Source organism: Corvus moneduloides, chromosome Z, assembly GCF_009650955.1.
Source record: "Corvus moneduloides isolate bCorMon1 chromosome Z, bCorMon1.pri, whole genome shotgun sequence".
NCBI classification, from domain to species: Eukaryota; Metazoa; Chordata; class Aves; order Passeriformes; family Corvidae; genus Corvus; species Corvus moneduloides.
The window spans coordinates 70,792,884-70,814,923 of record NC_045511.1 but is presented as its reverse complement, the minus strand read 5'-3'; the positions used below and the strand labels follow the sequence as shown (position 1 = coordinate 70,814,923).

At 37.5% G+C, this 22,040-nt stretch overlaps 1 protein-coding gene across 4 annotated transcripts in view; it reads right to left on the bottom strand.

Annotated features, from left to right (window-relative positions):
- Nucleotides 1-3,118: 3,118 nt before the first annotated feature.
- The window catches only part of EFNA5 (ephrin A5), a 206,558-nt gene continuing 187,636 nt past the window's right edge, over nt 3,119-22,040 (bottom strand). For 2 of the 4 annotated variants that reach the window (XM_032095624.1, XM_032095625.1), the window contains exons 3-5: nt 12,912-12,977; nt 12,437-12,517; nt 3,119-7,258 (exon numbers count right to left, since the gene is read on the bottom strand). In XM_032095624.1, the coding sequence (XP_031951515.1) occupies nt 7,137-7,258; nt 12,437-12,517; nt 12,912-12,977 (269 nt within the window). In that variant the 3' untranslated portion in view covers nt 3,119-7,136. The remainder of the gene's footprint in view (nt 7,259-12,436; nt 12,518-12,911; nt 12,978-22,040) is intronic. The other 2 variants (XR_004237405.1, XM_032095626.1) reach the window with 2 other exon arrangements.

Sequence of the window (22,040 nt, the reverse complement as noted above, 5' to 3'; positions counted from 1 at the left end):
TACACCAGTAACGACTTTTTGGGCTTCAAGTCTGCTGCATACTTCCCACTGCTGCTCAGCCATCTGTGACTGAATGAGCTCTTTCTTCCCCACCCCTTCTCCACCCTCATTGTAGTGAACAGAAACATTGGGATACACGCAGTGCTATGTAATGCACAGCATGCCAAGTTTCCACTGAAGCATTCACACCCAGCCAAGGACTTGATTCTTCTGACCCTCCTCAGGCAAGGAAAGCTGCTGTGGGATCACAGCTTGTCATTTGCAGTATGTAACACTCCATTTATTCCCAATACCCAAGTATAAATGGGTTGGGACTTCAGTACCACTTCAGGGTTGCCATGTTAGACCTAAAGATGCTTTGCTTCTGCTGTGTTCAGTTTCTAGACTTCTTATTCCTTTGTTCAGATATAGGTAAAGTGGCAGAGAGGAGAGAAAAAACAAAGCCTCATAAACTTCTTGGACTAGTGGTCAATGATTAGTCAAGCAATTAGTTGAGACACCGTAACTTACAGTACATGAGAACAAAAGGCACAATTGGTTCTCAACAGAACAAGGATCAGAGGGATACTTACACCTTCTGTATCCTATCAATTTACTTGACCTTTCCTTTTGCAAATACTATTCAGACAAAAACGTCAGTATTGCCAACAGCACTTTGACTGTGGATAGATAAATGTGTTTAAATGTTAAAATTAGAAGAAAATTATATATGGAAAGCATATATTGCTAAGTGGGCAAGCCCCACAAAATAGCACTTAGGGAGAGAAGGCTTTTAACATAAGAACTGAGAGACTGGCTGTGTCCAAGAACTGTGACTCTTGAGCTTGTATATTCCGCAGGAGGTACCTTCCATCCTTCCCTGACTTCAGAGATTACAAGGTGGAGAGGCATCTAGAAATCACTCAATAGTCTTGATCTTGAATGCATTATATGTATTCACAAAGTGCCAGGCAAAACAGAAAATTCTTCTTCTTTCTCTCCAAACACATATCTAGCTTACCACCCTGCAATTTCTCATATTTATACTCCACCTTGTGTAATCAAAGGACATGAGAACTTGCGTGAAGAACCATCATAGAAAAAATGAGTGTTTCAAGATGTGCTGGTGGCTACAAGAGTTATCTTGTGGTTTGAAGCCTTCCAAATGAAAAATGACTGACAGTATTAGTCAGCTAACAGATTTATCTGGGGGGAGAGAATCAACAGAAAACCTACGTAGCACATTTTTGCAGTATCTCTCCTTTTTGAATTTTCCTTAGAGGTTACTTTTTCATCTAACAAAGACTGCTTTAAAAGCTTCTATGTGGTCTAAGGGAAAATTTTAACAGAAATTCAAATTGGTGGTATTTCAGGTTGTTGGATTAGCAGAAGTAAATCAAATGTGTTGAAAACAAACACAAATAGTCATGTATAAGAGCTGTCTGCATTGCAGCCCTTACAGTGAAGACTGAGTCTTGGTTTGGGCTCTTGTGCATACACCTGTAACATAAAGTTGCATCATGTTTTAAACTAAACTTCCCAGGAAGGGCAAATGCTAACAAAAATAAGAAGGAGGCACTTTTCATTCCTGTGCTGTTAAAGCCTGTAAAAAATTTAACCATCCCAGTTGGTTACCACATCCCTAACCTGAAAAATCAAAGCTTTGTTTTAAATGAATGAAACCACTTTGGCACACAACCATATTATAGCAGTATGATACATGCCTGAATATTCCTAAGAATGCCCTCAGAGGTACTCTGTGAGCAGAAATATTCTGCAGAGGGGAAGATGAGGGAGTACAAAGGCCCATTGTGCACACTAATGCAGAAAAATGAAATCAAATACCATTCTTAGCAAAAGCAGAGTGTCTTCTGAGCAAAGGCTATTAAGTGTGTCAGACTGCAGGATATTTTCTGGACATGGCTATTATGTTAAAACATACTGAACATGTGTCACTTATAACCCTGCCCTGGCTGTAACATCACAGCTTGAGAGGAAAAATAATCTGGTGTATCAATTCTTTGTATCAAATACTCAGACACACTTTTCTTCTCACTAAGCTGTCACTTCTCATTTTTAAGGAAGGTTATAGTAAGTTATAATTAGTATTTGCTGCCCTGTCAACTAATTAAATATAATAAAAAGCTTTCTGTGAGTTTAATGCTAACACAGTATAATTATAGCAGTTTTGAATGCACAGTGCCTGAACTACAGGTTTTAGTATGTACTCCCCACCTTTTACAACCTAAATTCTCAGGTTCAATGTATCATATGAGTAGTGAGCAGACACTGCCAAAGACAACTATTTCAGACCTGAGTATATGTCAACACCAACACAGTCCTGTACTTTTTGAGAGGCCTCTACATCAGCCTCTGTGGGGAGGGTGGAAGGAAGGAAAGCCATCCAGTTTCTTGCTTCCACTTTTCTTCCCCTTCCCTTCAGGATGAACCCTTGGTCAACTTTTCCCATTCATTAGGCTTGGCTGCTCTGAGCATGTTTTGTGAAAAAAGATGGCTGATATTCCAAAGCCAGTTCCAACCTCATCTCTTTGCCAGTATGAGAGACATCTTGAGGAGAGGGGGCAGACTGCAACTGCCCTGTTTGCACAGCTCTGGGACTGATTCTGCTCTTCAAGAAGCAAGAGTTGCACCCTACAAGCATTTGTTACCCAGGGAAGGAAGATTGCTTGCGAGGCCCAGAGCAGGGCAAAGTGATGATGGCAAACATGTAATGCACCAGCACTTGGCTGATATAGCTCCTTACCCTCTTAAGTACGTGGAAGAGCTTTAAACACATTAAAAAGGGTGAAGGGCAGAGATCTGCTAGGATATTGGTAGTTACAGCTCTAGGTACTCAGTTGTTGTGCCCATGGCGCACATTTTTCACCCTTTCCCACTCATACTCCTCTCATTGCCTGTCGTGCCCCTGGAAACATTCAAGGTCAGCTTGGATGGGGCTCTGAGAAACCTGATCTAGTGGAAGATATCCCTGCTCATTATAGGGGCATTGGACTAGAGACCTTGAAAGGACCCTTCCAACCCCAACCATTCTATGCTTCTGGGTAAGGTAGAAACTAAAAAACAGCCCACAAAATGAAAAGACAGTTAATTAAACAAAAATGTAGTCTAAAAGAACCAATTAAAATGATGAAAATCTTTAATTTTATTTAAGTATAATTGTACGGACACGTGTATATACAAATACAGATCTTATGGGGCAGGGGGTTTGGGTGGGTTTTTTTTAACATTTTCTTTTAAGTTTATATAATGTAAGCATTTCAAAAACAGCACTCAATGAATAAGTGCAAAGAAACTGCAAAGCAGGGCAGTACAAGCACAGGACCACACTGAGCTGGACTTTCATACCCAGATGCATACACAATGAGTGTCTTCAATGGGGTGTCAAGAGTAAGCATGGTAAGCGGATTTCGCACACTCATGGGTAACCTCCAACATGCCAGCATCTATTAAACTGTACAGACAATGGCAGCAAGCCTATTGTAGGGAGATTTGTCTCACATCTGAGAAGCTCGAGGGCAAATGCATGGGAAAAACTCAGTGGTGCCAGACCAGAAACAGATCTGCCCATTCACAGCTCCAAATTAAAAAAGGAGGAGGGTGGGGGAGGAGGCAGGGCAGGAAGAGGGAAGAGAAGTGTGGAGGGTTGTACATTAAAACTGGTGATTACAAAATCCAAGTGTAATGAAAAGAGGGGAAGAGTTAACACTCTAAACCTCTGAAAGTGACTGAACCACTGCACTCGTAAGGCAATGGATTAAGTTCAGTTTTGAGGGCTAGGGGTGGGAATCAACAGGTACAAATACAACCATTTTCCTTCCACAATTATAGAGGAAAGGAAACAATCTACTCAACTACTCTCAGTACCTCCCAAATTTGTTTCTAGTTCTTTTGGAACCAAGTACATACATATATCGCACATGACACTGGCAAGATCCTTTCTGGAAAAAACTATTAATGGAAACAAATCCAGAAGGAAAGCAGGAGGAAAAAAAATACAAATTAAAAAGAAAGAAACAAACAAAATAACAGAAAAGTTGTTATATCCCCAAAGTCTTTTTAGAAACAAACATGATACAAAAGAACAAAACTAACACAGAAATCACAGGGCTCCAACATAAGACCTTTAAACACTGAGGACAAAACACTGATCATCAAAAGTCATGTTGTTCCAGGTCTTGACATTGTGAAGTCTTGCAACAGATGAACAATTTTCAAAGATGAGTCCTGTATGCTGCAGTGTCATGGCCACTTGTCTCTCAGTTCTCAGCCATGATCACACTTGATGCTTCAAAGCTCTGTCTTGTAATCAACATGTGATTTTAATATCCTGAAAGTCTATTGTTCTCACTTACAAAAGACATAAGAATCAAATTAATACTTTATTATCAAACACTATATACAACAGAGGTTGCTAATAATACAGAATTTAAAGAACATAGCTTTAAGTTTTACTTGTCTTTCCTTTGCCATCCAGGTAGGTACAGTACAAAACAATATTCTAAACTAACACGAAATGTAACCTTGTCTATTGAAGGATACACAGTATCCACTAAACTGACTGATCCCTATTTTGCCTGCTTCACATTGCAATGCCCTTGGCAGCCAGAAGTGCAGGTCATGGGCATAAGTAACCCACCTAGACTGGGGAGAATCTGTACCTCAGACTTGAGCTGAGGCAGATGAAGGGTAAGGGAGCAAAAATCTTAATTTTCAGCAACATCTGCATTTAAAGTATCCAGAGGTTTGCAACACAACACAAAGCCCACCATTTATGTACTTGGTATGACTGGGATTGCCTAATGCCATCAAGTATCCAACTGGCAGTGCCTGGAACACTACTCCCAGCCATGCTGAGCAGCCTGGGGATCATCGCTTGTGTAATCCCTCACCTACACAGCAAGGCTCTGGGACAATATGAAGGAGTGAGTTTCACCAGGAGTAACACTAGTGACAATCCTTTACTGTAGGTGAATGTATGTCTTCATTCAGAGACAAAGGATGACCATTTCTACATCAAATTTGCACTACTGGCATGATTGCCTGCAATTGCTATAAATTATTTTAATATGGTTACACATCATGCAATATTATCTGTACTCTGGTTAATAATCCATTTGATAAGGTGCATTCTGATTAAGTTCACCTCATCCAAAGCTTTTTTAATTCCTACCTACAAGAAGTATTAGTGTGTGTATCAAGTATATACACATTAAAGAGAGCAAAGTACCAGACAGCCTGTAATGAGATGATGACTTCCCTCACTGTTTGGACTGTGTATCTTTATTCTGTGCACTTCACACTAAGAGCAAATTTCCTGCATTCCTCCTGTAAGTATAGGCCCTGCATTCATGAACATGTATGATATCAGGCAAGCCCAGGTCATAGCTCAGAATGCATAAAACCTCCTTTTACATCTCAAATTTATTTTCCCCTCTCCTGCCTCAACTTCTGGAAGGCTTTTCTTCATTTAAAAGTAAAAAGCCTATGAAGTGCTGTCCACTAATGGCATCACTCAATTTTGTAATGACAGACAGATAATTAATATAGAAAAATCTTGTTTTGCTTGAATATGCTCCATGTTTTGGTTCACATTTAACTTAATTACCACAGTTTTTGTCAGAAAAGCTCTGTTTCAGTCTGGGTCTGAAATTTCACTTATTATGCTTAGCAGTCCAAATTTCATGGCAACCTAGCCAAAAAATACCCCAAGGCTTGCACTTCCTGGCAAATTACTTTTTAAAGTTTTGTTAGCCAAGGCTCAGATTCCTTAAACAGGGTCACTCCTAATTTCACCAAACAAGACAGTCCCATTTCCTAATTGCATCAAGGGTTACTGCTTCTCTCACATGTTTAAATAGGACAAGCATATATACTCACTCTCAGCATAAAGTATATCTAAATAATGTATTTTCTATTCTAGTGGATTTTTAAAAAAATATTTTGTTAAGTCTTTGGGAGCCCATCTAGTTTATCTCCAGTTGATAAACACGTTTCCTCTACTCTTCAAACTGTACTGGAAGGGGAAAAGATAAAAAATCAACACTGAATTCATATTTCACACTTCTTTTCTTTCCCCCCACCAAACAACGCTATTAGACTGCCCTGGCTTCTTCTACATGTGATTTATTCCCATGATTTAGGAACTTACAGGAGAGACAAATCAAGAGCACACTGGAGATCCTGTGTCCCAAACGTTTCCTCTGGCCACCGATGTCCTCTTTTAGCATGTATTAACACCCAGAGCAGCATCCAAGGCCATCAGCTACTAAGTCAGCGCTGGGGAAGGTCACTTTATTCTCAAAAGTGCCTCTGCATTTCAAGAAAAAATTTTAGCACCACGGTGATTTGTTTTAAAATAAAATAATCCGGTGTGCATTATCCCCTTAAAACGAAATAACAGAGGCACTCACACCCCCAGTGAAGTTTCCTAAATCTGACCTTGCCTGCTGTGTGCTAACATTCCTAACTTTTTCCTCTCACCAAAGACAGCATTTCTATTTGTGAGCACAAACTTTACTGTCAAAGATGTTTCAAGACAGTCCTATAAGAAACATCATCTTCCCCTTTCAGAAGCCTGTTCATTTAGAAACTTCTGGAGGAAATGGTGTTATATTACGTTTTAACATCTCCCCTCCAGTCCTGCCATGGTGACACAATGCCTTGCATGACCATCTTACAGTGCTGAATGAGAAGGCATAAATATTGTATCACAGAGAAAGACTCTCCCAGGTTTTCACTCACTTTCCTCATTCCTCACTGACTGCATCTGCCACTACACTTCCTTGTCCATGTATGGATGACACAGTGAGCTAACAGAGGTGACTTCTTAAAGGAGAATGCAGAGGAAAATAAGAATCACTAGTGTCACTATTATAGTTTGGCATTTTCATTTGGAGTCCTTTTATTTATATGGAGGGGTTAAGAAAGTCACAGGGTAGGTAGGGGTGGGTGCTGAAGCTAGTTATCCCCTTCAAATTTTTGCTGAGTTCAGGCTAAAAGGGAGAAGAAAAGGGAAAAATAACAATTTGACATCTGCAAAAACAATAAAGTCCCTTTCCTGGGATGAGCATTTAGGTGGATCTTTGATGTTCCAAGACCCTGATATTTTCTGTGACAGGTTGCTGGAGCATACTGTGCTATAATATCAAAAGCACTGCCAGGAGGAACAATAGAGTTGCCAAAAGCCGACTGGGTATCCGTGGTGTCTGTGCCGCATTCTCGCCACGGGAAGGCTCGGCTGACTCATGTACGGTATCATCTGTTCAAACAGAAAGCATACATTCCAATGAGATTTTGCATCCTTAATAAATTCTCACTGAGCCGACAACTGTAAGTAGATTTCAGTGCCTTTATGAAATAGGGCAATGAACCTTGTGCTGTCATTGACTTTCACAAGCGTGTAATACCTCATTATGTAACCAACTTGGGGCCAAGTCCTGCATTTCTTACTGGCAAAATTCCCACTGAAGACCAGAGGAGCAGGAAGTAAGTCTGATTTCAGCAGATTGAGGAATGAAAGATTCCTCTTCCATTAAAACATTGTGGCTCTAACTTGGGATGTCACATTAGATAGCAACATCAGTTGGGAGGCAGCTAAATAAAAACACCTGATTTTCAAAAGTGTTGCATATTCCCAGAATTAATTTTGCAGTTAATCCCCTTATTCAGCTACAGATTTTGGCTCCAGAATTTGAAACGACAGCCTGTAAGACCAAGCATAGGCCCCCCTTCCAAGCAAAAAATGTCCACTGAGGTATGTTGCATCTGGGGATGAGCAGGAGATGTAAGATCATTCCTTCTTTCTTGAAACAAAATTTTAAAGTCTAACACATGACAATCGCCAATTTTATAGAATACATACTCAATCTGGAAAACCTCACTACCTTTTATGGTACACAAAATAAAGATTTACATATATGCTGCTAGAACTAATGAAAAAAGAACCAGCTGAGTTAGGAAAACATGCTTATGCATTAGAGGCAGAAGAAAACACAGTAGCAAATATTAAATATATGATACATAATAAAGCTCTGTTTAGTTTTTGTAAAGTTAAGATCAGCCTAAAAGCCACAGCTTGTAAAATAGAAAAGGTAGGCGAAGTCAAAATCAACTTTGGTGTTGTTATAGCTGTGGTATTTTTCTCTGCAAAGCTCTCCATATCCTCCATATCCAAAGCTATCTAATTTAGCTATTCAAAAAGCAATCAGTCTGAGGCTTGCCATAAAAAGTCAGTGCTTGTTTTTTGTTACTAAGTGAAAGAAAAAAGCCAAACCTTTTTAGGAAGTGTGAAGTGACCTCAAAATATATTTGTAAGTTTATTTTAGAATGCCTAAGTTTCCAGCAAAACTAATAGTATCTCACCTACTTATGCATAAGCTCCCCATTTTATAAGAGATGTCAATGTGTCTATGATGTTTTTGTCTCATAGTTCCCATCTTAAAAAATTGCACTGCCATGATTACACTGGGTGAGACCTCAGCAGTTCCAGCTGGAGGCACTAAGGGGAGCAGGAGTCAGGACGCTGGGATCACCATGCTGCTTTGTCACGGAGCCTTTTGTGTTACTTGGCTACAAGCAAGCTCCTTCTTTTACACGCCCTCGACATCTAGCACAAAATCAGTGGAGCACTTAGCATAATTTGGGTTAATAGGCTCTTCAGCCCCAGCTCAGTTACACAGCAAGATGCACAGTAAACTGAATTAGCAATTTATCACATGTACTTTCTCCAGCACTAATTGATGTTATAATCACATAAGGCTTATCAACAAGTTTCGCTGCTGCTCAAGACAAAAGTATGAAAAGCAAGCACTGATTAACTCTAAATTTGTTCATGTTTGTAAGAAAGGGACATCTCTTCTTAGTGGTGCCAAGCAATAGCTTAAGAGGCAGAGGGCAGAAACTGACGCACAGAAAGTTACACCTGAAGAGGTGGGTGTGGGTGTGGGTGACTATGAACTGGAACAGATTGTCCAAAGAGGGTGTGGAGTCTTCCTCACTGGAGATACTCACAAGCCATTTGGACATAATGGAATAATATGGGGACCTGCTTGGGCACTGAGGTTGGATTAGATGACCTGCAGTGGTCCCTTCCAACCTTAACCATTCTGTGATTCTGTGGCATCAGTGAGAAAGTCTGGCTGGAATGGCTTAAGCTGCAGCTCCATACTGTGCACGGCAAGGAGACCCTCCCAGGCATATTGGGCCCAAACAAGGCCCTAGTATTTTTCCTACAGAATTATTCCAAAAGAATCTAAAAATATAGTGAATGCTGGCTTCTGAAAAGTGCTGCTTTCACTGGTCATCAATACCAAAAGTTGCTTCACATTTCACTTCTGAGTTACAGTCTTGTACTTTGGTGACACTGCAATGAGAATACAGTACTTCACAAAAGCTTGCTTCTCAAGTAAAACATATTTAAGAAGTAACAGGGAAAAAATACCCCTGTGTTAATTGTCAGTTCTACCTCCTTTCATATAAAGTTAGCTCTTCCCAATTTAGAAACATTTACTCACTGCTGATGAACTAAAACTACAGAGGAGAATGATGTGTATCACCTTCTATCTCTAGAATTGCAAGTAAGTCTGAATCTCCAACACTGAATGTCAACAATTTTGGCCTAATTACCTCAATGAGTCAGCACTAAAACACAATAGGGCAGAACCAGTGTGTAGCAGCAATAAATCCTCATTCTCTCTGACTATCAGATACTGCAACAACTGGAACACTGGCTACTGCTGAAAAACTCAATGAAAAAGCACTAAGCTAAAAAGATTACTTCTCTTAAATGAAAAATATGGAGATATTCTATTATGCCATTTTTATAAAGCCATTCTTCACAGAAGAATAAATTTCCATTTAACAATAAGGGATTCCTTTCGAGCAATCACCTGGGTTTTCTCTCAATGCTGTCACAAGGTTTCTGCACTCATATATTAGAACACATTATTCATCTGCAGTTATGGAAATCACTTTACAAATATGATTTTCCTTGGAGGTGCAGAGTCATAACTGCACAGTTTTAAGGCTTGAAGAAAAGTTCATTTGAAACTTTGAAGACAAGTGGTGAAGAAGAAAAGATTCCTGAGTAAAATCCAGAAAGTAACTACTAAAACTGGGAATACCAGCAATATAGAAAAAATTATTTTGACAGCCATGAATTTTTCAGATCACACAGCCTTACATGACATGCTTCAGGTATAACTTTCAGATATGCACAGCTGCAATTTTTGTTTAAGGACTTTTTGGTTTTTATTATTAAGAAGAAAGAGACAGGGAGGAATAAGAATAGAGCAAATTACTTCCACTGCTTCTGAGAGTGAAATCATTGTAGATCTCTACAAATTTCTGAACAAAACCAATGAAATTACAAGGATCCAAAAATCACACAGATGGTGATTTTTACAAGAAAGATGACAATGAGTAATCTGCTGAATATGACCCTCCTGCCTTCCGATTCTTCTGTGTACTGTGGAAGAAGACCGTGGCAGGCTAGGGGAGAGCACAGAAGCAGAAGATGCTCGTCAGAGACATGTAAATTAGTACACGACACAGAACACATGCAACAAGATCCACCAAGGCAGCAGCAACCCTAACAGGCCAATGACAGAGACATGTGACAGCAGTTGGCACATCTCAGAGTGACTGATTATCTAATGGTCACTGACCCAATTAATAATGCAAATATACATTGATGTCAGAAGTGGGAATTTTGTGGTATCAAACCTTCTCATTAAAGTTATTATTTCCTCCTGGTAACACAAACAGTATTTCATCTCAGACTGCAGGATGCTCTTTGTTTGATTTTGGTTTCCTGGTCTGCCTGGTGCTTTCTAATGATGTGCTTTTGTGATGATGTTAGCTAGGTGTAGCCATTCAGTGGGAAGTGAGCAGCAGTGCTGAAACAAAAACTTAGGAAGTTTACTAAAATGAGGCATGTATTACTCAGATGATCTCTTTTGCAAACAGTATCAGACACATTAATTAGACCATGTTCACCAAATCACAAATGTAAAAAGGTGCAGAGAGTTTCAAATTCATAGGTAGAGACAGTGAGAGAACATCCTAGTGTCTTCTGTAGAAGAGTGCTGTTAATAAATTTATAAACATAGCCAATGTAAGTGCACTATCCTTGCATTTAGATTTACTTAGAGAACATCTTTGATTTTCAGACTCCAAATTTTTAGGAAAGATCTGAAAATTATTTTAAAGAAAAAGAATAAATTCTATTGTTTATCCATAAGTAAACCATTTAAATCAGCTAAATTGTAAAAGCTTTATAATACTTATGTATAACTAGTGAATTTTAATTAAAGCATCTGCATACAACAAAGAGCAAAAATTAATGTTATTTCATATGCAAAGAAAATGTTGCTTGATATTCAAATAGCATAAGAGAAAAAAATCTTGGTAATCTGTTCTTTGGGGTATGTACTAAACGATACGTGGGCAATATTTTCTGACATGTTTTGTTTATTTAACTGTTAATTTTAATTATTGAGGCTTTAATACAACATGTGAGCAGTGCGTAGGTACACATAAAATGAACATGTATACCACTACTGCAAATACTTTTGCTACATACCTACCTAATTTTAACTTAAGTTGTTCAGGTTATTCCTACCCCTAGGATTATATACACTTCTATCTGTCACAAGCTTGACACCAGCCACACAAACAATACACATGCACTTTCCACACAGAGACACGTTAGTTTGATTGATGGTGGAGGTTAATGTAAGTTTGCCCTGGGCAGATGAGGGGCATCCTTATTCCTAAGGCAGTGCTTTGCAAGAAAAGCCCCCCAAAACTTCAGTTTGTTTCAATAAAGTAGAAGAGAAATTTGTATTTATGTATTTATCTATATACCAGTGTTTGTAAGTGTGTGTAGATGCACATAGGTGAAATAATACTTTGCCTAACCAAGTATACACACAACTATATATAATTTTAAAGGACTAGTTTCTTTTTAAGCATAAACTCAGTTAGTTGCATACCTGTATCATGCACTGGCATTAAACAAGTGGTGGTCCTCTTTTTCTGAACGTCTTTTTGAAACCACATAATACATGAAGTATGCCCACTGACCTTATTTCTAAATCTTTGGGTCCAGTTAGTAAATAGAGTGTGTTGCCAGCATGCTGGGTGCTTGGCTTGGATGGGCCAGTGGCTTCAGGATACTGGTGGAAATTTTACACTGGCACACAGCATATTTCACTAAACCATGTCACCCCAAAAAAACAAATAAAGCAACATATTTACTTCCCTGCATTAAATAAGGATACAGGAAATATACCAAAAGCTGTATTAGCACTGCTAGAAATGTGCAAAAGCAGAGCAGTTGTACCATGCAAAGCATGCAGAGAGAAGAGGAAAAAAAGTACTGAAGCACCAGAGGGATACGCGCATTTGTTAAAAGAGATTCTCTAAGCATACTAACCTGCTGGTTCTAATGAATTTTCTACTTTGTCGTTAACATCGAAAACACGATCATGAACACCTATAGTTTTCATACAGCTGTCTATAACAAAAATAGAGATAACAGCCAAATATGTTAGTGAAACACCCTTACACTCCCCACTTTCCTTTTTTCCTCTCTTTTTTTCTCTCTATTTACTATATATAATTAAGCATATTCATATTTTAAATTCCGTGGCACTTGTCCAAATGCCAGGATAAGTCTTCCATTTGTACACAGTTCAAGAAACAACAAGTTAGCAACTGCCAAGTAATTAAAACAAAGTTTTATGAAAAATGATAAGAAAATACGATGAGAATCATAACATAAACATTGCTGTATGTACAGAACAGATACAAGATTTAACAGTAAAAAAAAAAAATCTGCTGTTTACTAGACCACATGGTAAAGCATGCACTAGAAAGGCACCCTTGAAAGCTTAATCTGAAGAACTTACTTGCTGGTCGCACAAAGACCTTAAGCTTTAGGCAGGATCTCCTTCCATTATCCGGGATCGCAGAAGCTGTAAAATGAAGAAAAAGGAAAAATAAGTGGAAGAGTAAGAGACTGAAAATCCAAAATACCTTTTGTGCTAAAATAAAATGTTCTTTATCTTCCCTTCATCTGAAGGGCTAGACACACTTCAATCCCTGAACATAAGGAACATAAGTGGACAAAGTAGCTTGCTTATCCAAAAGCGTATAATAACTGCAGATTTTATTCAAACTAATTTCTTTATTATTTTACATAGAAGAAGTGAAGCACATGCCATTTTCAATATTTCATTATCTCCTTTCACCTTTCCACACCTTTTTCTTGAACGTTCGTTTAATATGGTTTTTGCTATAATGCATGTGTCCATACCAAAAAAAATAACACTTCAGAATATAGAATACTCAGAGAAAAGCTAGCCTTGAAACACTATGCCATAGACTTCAACAACCCAAAAAGAGATGAAAAAACAAAATTACACCAAAGATGACAGTGGTAAAAATGGAACTATGTATATACATCCAGAAAAATAGAAATATACACCATTAAATTTTACAGCACTCAGTCTCCATATGCATCTGTCTTTGTTGAGAAAATATTTATCTCATATCAGTCAAAACATGATTCCCCATGTTATACAACTAAAAAAACCAAAATCAGTTTATTCCTTCTTTCTGCCCTCCCTCATTATTTCTCATTCAAAGTATTTAATTTTTAAGAATACTTACTGTCTTAGGAGGAAAAAAGTAAGTGGAAATATGTCTAGCCCTAATGCAAAAGTCACCCACAAAGGTCTAGTGGCAGCACCTACTTATTTTCCAGAAAAAAGTGCTGTTGTGAAAACTTCCTTTCTATAACCTTTCTTGCCTCAAAATACAAGATAATAGGGAAATATGCCTGCCTGTCACCACAGACTAGTATCTCTTGAGCATTGTCTGCCAATATTTACACACTGGTAAATTTCCTCAATATCTGCAATTCTGAGATTGTACATTGGCCCACAATTCACCACACACAACCAAGCAACTTGACTTGGGCATGAAGATTTTCACTTGTGAAAGACCATTCACATTTTTTTTCTTGAATGCTCCTCAAGAAATATTGCTAAAAATATTACCTGAAGCACTGCAGAGTAGTTTTTATTTCATTGCATTCAAAATCTATGTATTAGGGCAAAATGAGTTGCATTTTGCATTAAATGGCCACTACTGTAAAAGATGACTGCACTGACAAGATGTTAGCTTCTTCTGCTTATCTTCATTTCATTCATTTTTATAAATTCTGTCCCTGTGTGTGACAAACTAAAGTGATTTATACACAGACATATGAATCTTCATGTTAAGCTCACACCTGAATGGCTCCTCAATTAAATTAAAATAAATTTCCTAAATCTTCAATTATGTGCTTGCTGGGCAGGCATCAGATTTTTCCTAGAACTTACCAAGAAGAACTAGCAAATTCAGTAGAAACACAAAAAAAGGAACAAAGAATCTAATACAGCTCATGTTGTGATTTTGCATCTTGAAAGTCCTTGAAAAATTGTTCTCTTTTAGTCCTTCTTTACTCAAAAGACAAAAGTATGTTGGAATGATGCTCTCCCTCCACAAGGCCAAGCAGTTAAGAGTTAACACCTGGCTTTGACAGTAGCATCTTACTAAGTCAGAAAATTTCCCTCTATTGACATTTACAGTAACTGGAATGTTATTTAGGGCACAATATTTGCACTTTGTGGCTATCTTCAGAAAAGTGTGTCCTTTCGGTGGCCCTCATGGAATATATGCAACTGGCTAAATGCTTTGTTAAGACTAAACAGGCAGTTGGTAAATTTCTCAAAAGATAAGAATCCTATAGTCATTACCAAATTACTAGGATAGAGGTGAAAATCACATTTGCAAGATCAGACAAAACTGAATCCCAACAGTAAATTTATCACTGACTTTTTTTTCTGCCCAGAAATTATTTCAGAAGTGCATTATGGCACACATTTATTTAGAGGCAAGATTTTGCTTTGATGCTTGCTTGCTCTTGCTCATGTCCATAAAATAAGCATGTTTTGTTTATTTAAACTGCTGTTTATTAGAATACTCTGTTAGTCAGTGACTAACTAGAATAGCACTGAGTAGCTAGGATAGCTAGGAGCTAAAAATATCCCATTTGGAAACAAAATCTAGTCTTTCTGGAAAAATAGAAAATTAATGCTTTGTACTCTAAAGTTCATATGTGCACATAATATTTGGACACACTTAGAAGCAAGTAACAGCTAGTGATTTGCCATATTCTTTGGAAGAAAAATATTAAAATCCATTCACTATTGAAATATTTTCCACCAGTCTTTAAACTGGCTTGCAGCTGTAGTGTATATAATGAAGAATTGTCCTATTGCAACCATAACAGTTGCACTTAAATCATCATTCCAGAAACTGACACCGTTTTAGTGAGAAATATGAAAAAGTGCTTTTATTCTTTCCAGAGATATTATGTATTGTCAATGTTTGCCATAAACTCAGAAAGATTCCTCTTTAATCAGTGTTTTACACCTTCAGAAGGAATAATAATGACTACCAAAAAAAATCAAGTATCATTTTTCAGCACTTCCATCTTCCTTAACAACCATGACCATGGTGGTGAAGAGATACATTGCAACCTCTTTGCCTTCCTGAGAAACTAAGTGCTGTTTGCCAAGATGCATGACTGCAATCAATTTTTTTCTTCCTTTCTTTTTCTTCCTCCCTGCCTCCTCTTCCTTTCTCCCTTTCATCTTAAAAGAAAAAACATACACCAATGGCAGTTTTTGTTTTGAGACCAGATGTATCACCCATTGGAAAGAGGCAGGAAAGGAGAAAGAGAACTGCTCCTTGTCAACTGGGATCTGTGAAAGCTGCTTCTCAGGTAAACCATTGCTGTTGTTACTCTACTCCACTGAAATTAGCTACAGTATAAGAAAATATGTCCTTTCTAGGTGGTACAACGAGAAATTTCACTTTCCTTCCTGAACAAAATCAGGTTAGCCCCTAAGGCTTTGCTATAAGGCTTTTATATTTGCCCATTTTAAAGGTGATATTAGCCATAAAATAGAAGCCAGTTCTGAGAGCAGGAAGACTCTGGTGCTAATGGAACCTGTCCCAAGTAACACTTCCGATTTCAAAAGCTAGAATTCCCAAGGGGGAAAAAAAGGCAATTGAATCCTTGCTGCAAAACAAAAAAGAAACCTTTGCAAAAACTACCTTATTAGGAGCAATATAAGTGATATCCACTTGTTTTATCATGTATGATATTAGACTATAAAAGATCTTACTGGTTTAGTTTGTGTCAGGAAGAATCACAATTGAAAACTGAAGAGGAGCTCTGAAGTGTTGCAAGTTCCTACACATCATTATGATTCCTGTGATACTTTCCACCTCCCCTGCCCTACCTCACCTTTACCAGCAACTTCATGAAAATCTCTTGGATCTCTCTCTTAAAGAAAATGTTTTAGATTTCATGGTTACACAAGGACTTGGGGTGAGAAGAAAGTGAACACAAAGACATGTAGTTAGAGAAAAGTGAACACTAAAATCCCCCTGAAATCACATGATACATGAAAACATCTCAATGATTATAAAAATAACCAGTTTGGTCTCTTCATTATTTTTTTAAATAGGAAAATTCCACAATTGAGGAGAAATTGAAGTCATGAGCTCTGTATTATTCTGAAGAAAATTCCATCTACATTAGTTGAACTAGGAAAAAAAACATACAATGAACTACTGCACACAGGACTAGGTCCAAGCTGGATCCAAAAATGGCCTATAAAGACAAATCAGATGGGAAAATTTCTCATCTCTGAACCACTTCTGGTTACCATTTTTATATCCTGTAAGGAAAGGAAAGAGAGAGATGAAAATTATTCTCTCCTCATCTAGAGCCAAACCATAAATATTTCAGTATTTGCTAGCCACATTTAAATATAAAAAAAATTATACAACTCCCTGTCCCTCATCTCACTCCTAAGTAGTTCTCGGCTAGAAAACACATGGTACATTATTAATAGATAAGATATAAATAACAGGTTAGGTTCTTCCTCAGCCTGGTAACAATTAGCAGAGTTATTCAATGACTGCAGAAAGCTGCAGATAGAGAACAAAAAAGTAACATATACAGAAAACAGTTAGCCAGTTCAATTTACTACCATAAATCCCAAAAACTCATTAAAGGAATCATCAAGATATGGACCAATCAGCATATAAAATAAGCTAATTAAAATGTAAATGTAGAAAAATAAATAAATTAAAATTTTGAAAGTAACTTGGTTATCAGGACCTGCTATTGATGTGACAAAAGCTGTAATTATTTACGTTCCGAAGAGACGCAGCAGTTTGGCTGGCAAATACCTGAGGCTAAGTTTCTAACCTAAAAGCAAGTTATCAGAATGTCACATTTAAAGTGTTTCAACCATCCTATTTACTGATATTTACATGTCGTTACCTCTGCTCACCTCCTCACTCATTCTTAACTTTCTAATTACAGGCTTTCACTTTTCCCTAAAATGCAAGTCCTGATACAGAGAAAAAAGGGAATCACAAATGCAGTTCAAATCCTCCTTTAGAACTACAATGACATTTAACATTCATGGCACAAGCCACTGTGGGCCTTTTTAGACAGGGAAACTGGTTCAGTTGGAAATATCATTCCATTAATCTAAGGCACTCCGAGACCACTTTTGTTTAGAATGGGGGGACATCAGTAAAGAGCATCCTTCCCGCATGCAGAAACACAACACCCTCACTGTGCCTCTGCAGATACTCTGCAGATGGCAATTCTCTTACTATTTTGTATTTCAATTTCTATTACCAGTTCACTTGGAGTATTCTCTGAAGGATTATAAACCACAGTTTGTGAAACACAGGAGACATGTCTGTTCTGATTGCATTTTTGAAAAACCTGATGAATGTTTTGTTCTGCTCTCTGCTAGGAAGTCCAGCAACAGGGTCTCCTCAAAGGGAAGAACTGAGAAATAATGACGAGATCTCACCTCAATTCATTGCAGATGTATTACTACCAGCACCCTCTTTTACACAAACTCTGGCACTGATAAGTGCTTCCCAGCCACAACCACTGAACATGGTATTGGTATTGAAGTATTGTTTCAGACTGGGAAGCCAATAGAGGATTAATTCTGAACTTCCCAGCACAACAAATCGAGATGCCACATGCATACAGCTTAAGTAAACACACTAACACTGCCCAGTCAAAAGGGTTGCACGTATAACTTCTGTAATCACCTGGAGAAACACCTCAAAGAGAGAATCTGCAGTAACCCACTACACAGCATGCTGGGTGTTGTAGATTGGAAACTTAAGTTTACACAGTCCTTGCACTCTCTTAGGCCTGTAAGTTACAGACAATCTCTTCAGGAGAAAATATTTATAGCTGTGATTTGCCTCTAGCACTTTTAGGCACAATAGCACTCCCATTAGTCAAATCCAGTACCCAGATAACCTTATGCAACCTGCAAATCGTAACTCCACCAACCTGAAGTATGTTAACATCCAGTATCCTGTATCAGCTACAGAGCTTTAGAAAGTTTTATTTTTAAGAAGAGTCATCCGCTTCTTTCTTTGTACAGAAATGAGTATGTGTGAGAGCATTAAAAATGCAGTTTTCCATTACAATTGCCACAGGCAATATTTCTCAATTTGTGCAAGTCAGAAGGAAAAAATAGCCTATTAGTTGTTAGAAGAGCTCAGCCTTTCCCCTGTAGGTTTTCATGTGATTTACCAGACAACACAAATGTATGCAAATTAGCCAGGTAAATGCAGAATTAGTTATTAATATTCTTCTCACAGTTTAGATTGGAAAAAAGTTACAAATTTGCATAAGTGGTACAACTGAAAAAGTCAGCTAGAATTAAATCAATCAACAAAGCACTCCTCTGTGTGCATGCATGAAGTAAACCCGTATGTAAGGACAACAAAGAATTTTTCAAAATTATTAATCAAAAAAGAAGTTATTTGAAAAGATTTATAGGTAATTTTCTCCTGTACTTGTTTAAACAAAAAAGTATTTAAAAATAGATGAATACTGGTCCTACAGAAACCACTTCTTTCACCAATACTTTAGTTTAAATTAAAAGTCTTTGCATGCCTGGTCTTTCATTCCAACCCACCAGCAAAACTTTGTTCTGTTAGCACACCTGTGACTCCATTCTGAGAAAAAATATTGAATGACCATGACTTAGTCATTCTTCAGACCTAATAATTAAGCACAATTCCTCAATAAATCATGACTAAACTTGCTGGTAGCTTTGTTACAGCCAATTCTACCATCTCTGTATTTAGTAATAACCAAGATGAGAACACAAAAAAAAAAATTACTGAGCAACTTAAGGATTCAGAAATCTCAGGCCAACACAGAGACAATCTAAACTGAAAAACCCCTTGACCCAGGACTGCCAACAACACTCATAAACTAAAAAAAAAAATTACTTGAAATAGAAACTAAATAAATGAACAAACAAGCACGACAGTTGACAGCTAATACTGCCCACGGCTTAATACAAGCAAAAGTACTGTAGATACTAGCATTTCCAATTGTGTATTTTAAACCCCACACCATTAATAGGACACCTAATACAAATGCATATTTTGCACCACTCTTGCATTCTCAACTACATCTGTATGAAGTGAAGGTAAAAGCACAGCACAAAAATTTCATTTTTGCACTGATCTCTGTACGTGTGTGGGTACATGCCTACACACATACACAGACTTATATTCTGCATTTCACCCAAAATATAAATGACAAAGTGTGTAGCATGGAGGAAAAGACTTGATAAAAGCCATGTCCATGATAAACAGATTGTGAAATGCTATGTTTCTTTCCTAATGTCTTATACATAATTTGCACTGGCATTGCACTGTGTAAACACACTGGATTATTATGGCCTATCTCACAAATGAATATATTTTTCAGACCTACTAAAAATAACCTAGCAAATGGAAATGAGTTGCAAGACAAATGCTATTTTAGTGAGAGTTCTTGGAAGAAAGCAACACAGAGTTACTGTTTCTACACTTAATGCTGAATTAACTGTCCCATTGCAACTACTTGGCCAGGAGTGATATAATTTTTCTTGCATTTTTTGATCCACTGCAGCTTATATATATGGTTGAAGGCTGCAGAGACTGAAAATATGTTTCATATCAAAGTCATACCAAAAAAATCAAGCCATGTGTGTTAAGAGATGTAAACCTTGGACTTCCAGTTTTATTAAGCCATTTGTTTAGTGTTTCCTCTTAGCATGGTCTAGCCCTATGTCTCTCTCAGGAAGGTCCCTTTTCTCCTCTAAGGGGGGATTTACTATCAAGCCTTGTCTGTTGCTGACCTGGCTGGTGTACTGGAGTCAGACTTTTTTAGTGCAGAATATCAAAGCAACCCAAGCACAGTTCTTCAGTGCTGGACACCACCAGAGGTGAGCAGCAGCTAAGGGCTCATATGAGGCATCACTTTGAATACAGTCCAAAGGCTTTTTATAGTCATACTTTTATCATCTGTCCTCCCAAGTCACTGCGTCCAGTTGAGTTCAGGAAAACCTCAGTGCAGGGCAGCCTGTACCCTTTACACCTTCAAGAGTCCGACAAAACAGATATTTCAGATGCTGCAAAATCCGACCCTGCCTGCATTGTTCCTCTGAACTGAGCATTGAACCAGTAAGAAATCAAGGCTCAAAGTTCTTTGCAAAGACTTTTTGCTTTTTTCATAAAAGCAAGAACATTTATGTTTAGAGTGAAGCTGTCATCTAGCTGCAGCTTGAGCTTCTCAGAGAATCAGTTTTACTTCTGTGGTATTTCTCTCATTAAAAAGCAAACAAAGCTCAGCTGGAAATAAACGAAAGCATATTTTACTTTAAATGGACTTTTAGTTGCATGTAAGTTCCTGTAAAATATAAGGAGGTAGGAATGAAAAATAGACCCTGTTGTTGCTTCCACATGAAATATTTGCAGGAGTATCTTTCATATAAGAAGGTTCCTCTTTCATAAATGCAAACTGTATTACATACCTTAAAATAAGTGCTAGCATTTCTGCGCTAGCCCAATATAAATGACTGATGTCATGTTTTCTATTGCAACAAACCAATACTTATTAACTAGAATGAAATAAAAACCTCAGATCTCATTACTGATTTCTGTGGCATTAACAAAGCCAAATACAGTTATTGTACTACATTAAGACTGTATTAGAGCAAATTGCAAATAAAACAAGTTAATACTATCAAATAAAGCACTTAGAGAAAAATATATCCTCCTCTTACTTTCCATAAGCTCTTTTGTACTTTGATTTTCCGTTGGTATCACTAGGAATAAAATGGTTTTCTTCAAGCAGGCTATCCATTTTGCTAATTTCCATCTCTAAGAACTAGACGTAAGTAAATCCTTTGAAGAGACATTATAGTCTTGTTAGTAAAGCAAAGAAAGTAAAGATCTTTTTGATCTTTAAAGCAACATGTTCACCCACATGGAATTTGTGGGTATTGTATCATGTTACTAAACTCATATACTTTAATGGACTTCATATTATCCATTACTAGCTTTAACACTGCTGACACTATAATTAAAGTAGAGGGAAGGATTCTACTCTAGTCCATCTTCGTGGGGTTGCCACTATCTTCAAAATATTTAGAAAGTGTTCTATCTTTCCATGCTATACTTGTAAATTATGTCTCTTTATAAAACCAAAAAAAGTAATTATAAATGTATTTTTCTAGGGTTGTGAACACCTACATAGGCATGAAATGTTACTTTTGCTATTCACCTATGCAAAGTGTTTATGTCTTGTGGAGGAGGGAGAAGATATAAAGGTAGGAAAAGATCTTCAAGAAGTTTCAAGGGAAGTTTGGGAAAAAAGCACAAAATAGGGGTTGTATTTTGTTGTATTTTATTGTATATTATTGTTGTATTTTATACCAAACAGTGAGAATAATGCAATTTTTAATGTGTTTGAGTTCACATGAAGGCCCCAAAGTCTGCAAACATGCTCCTTAGAGATAATACCTTTGCTCAAAAGATTTCAGAAAGGATTTTTCTCTTAGCGAAGTTCTAATAGCACCTTGGCACAA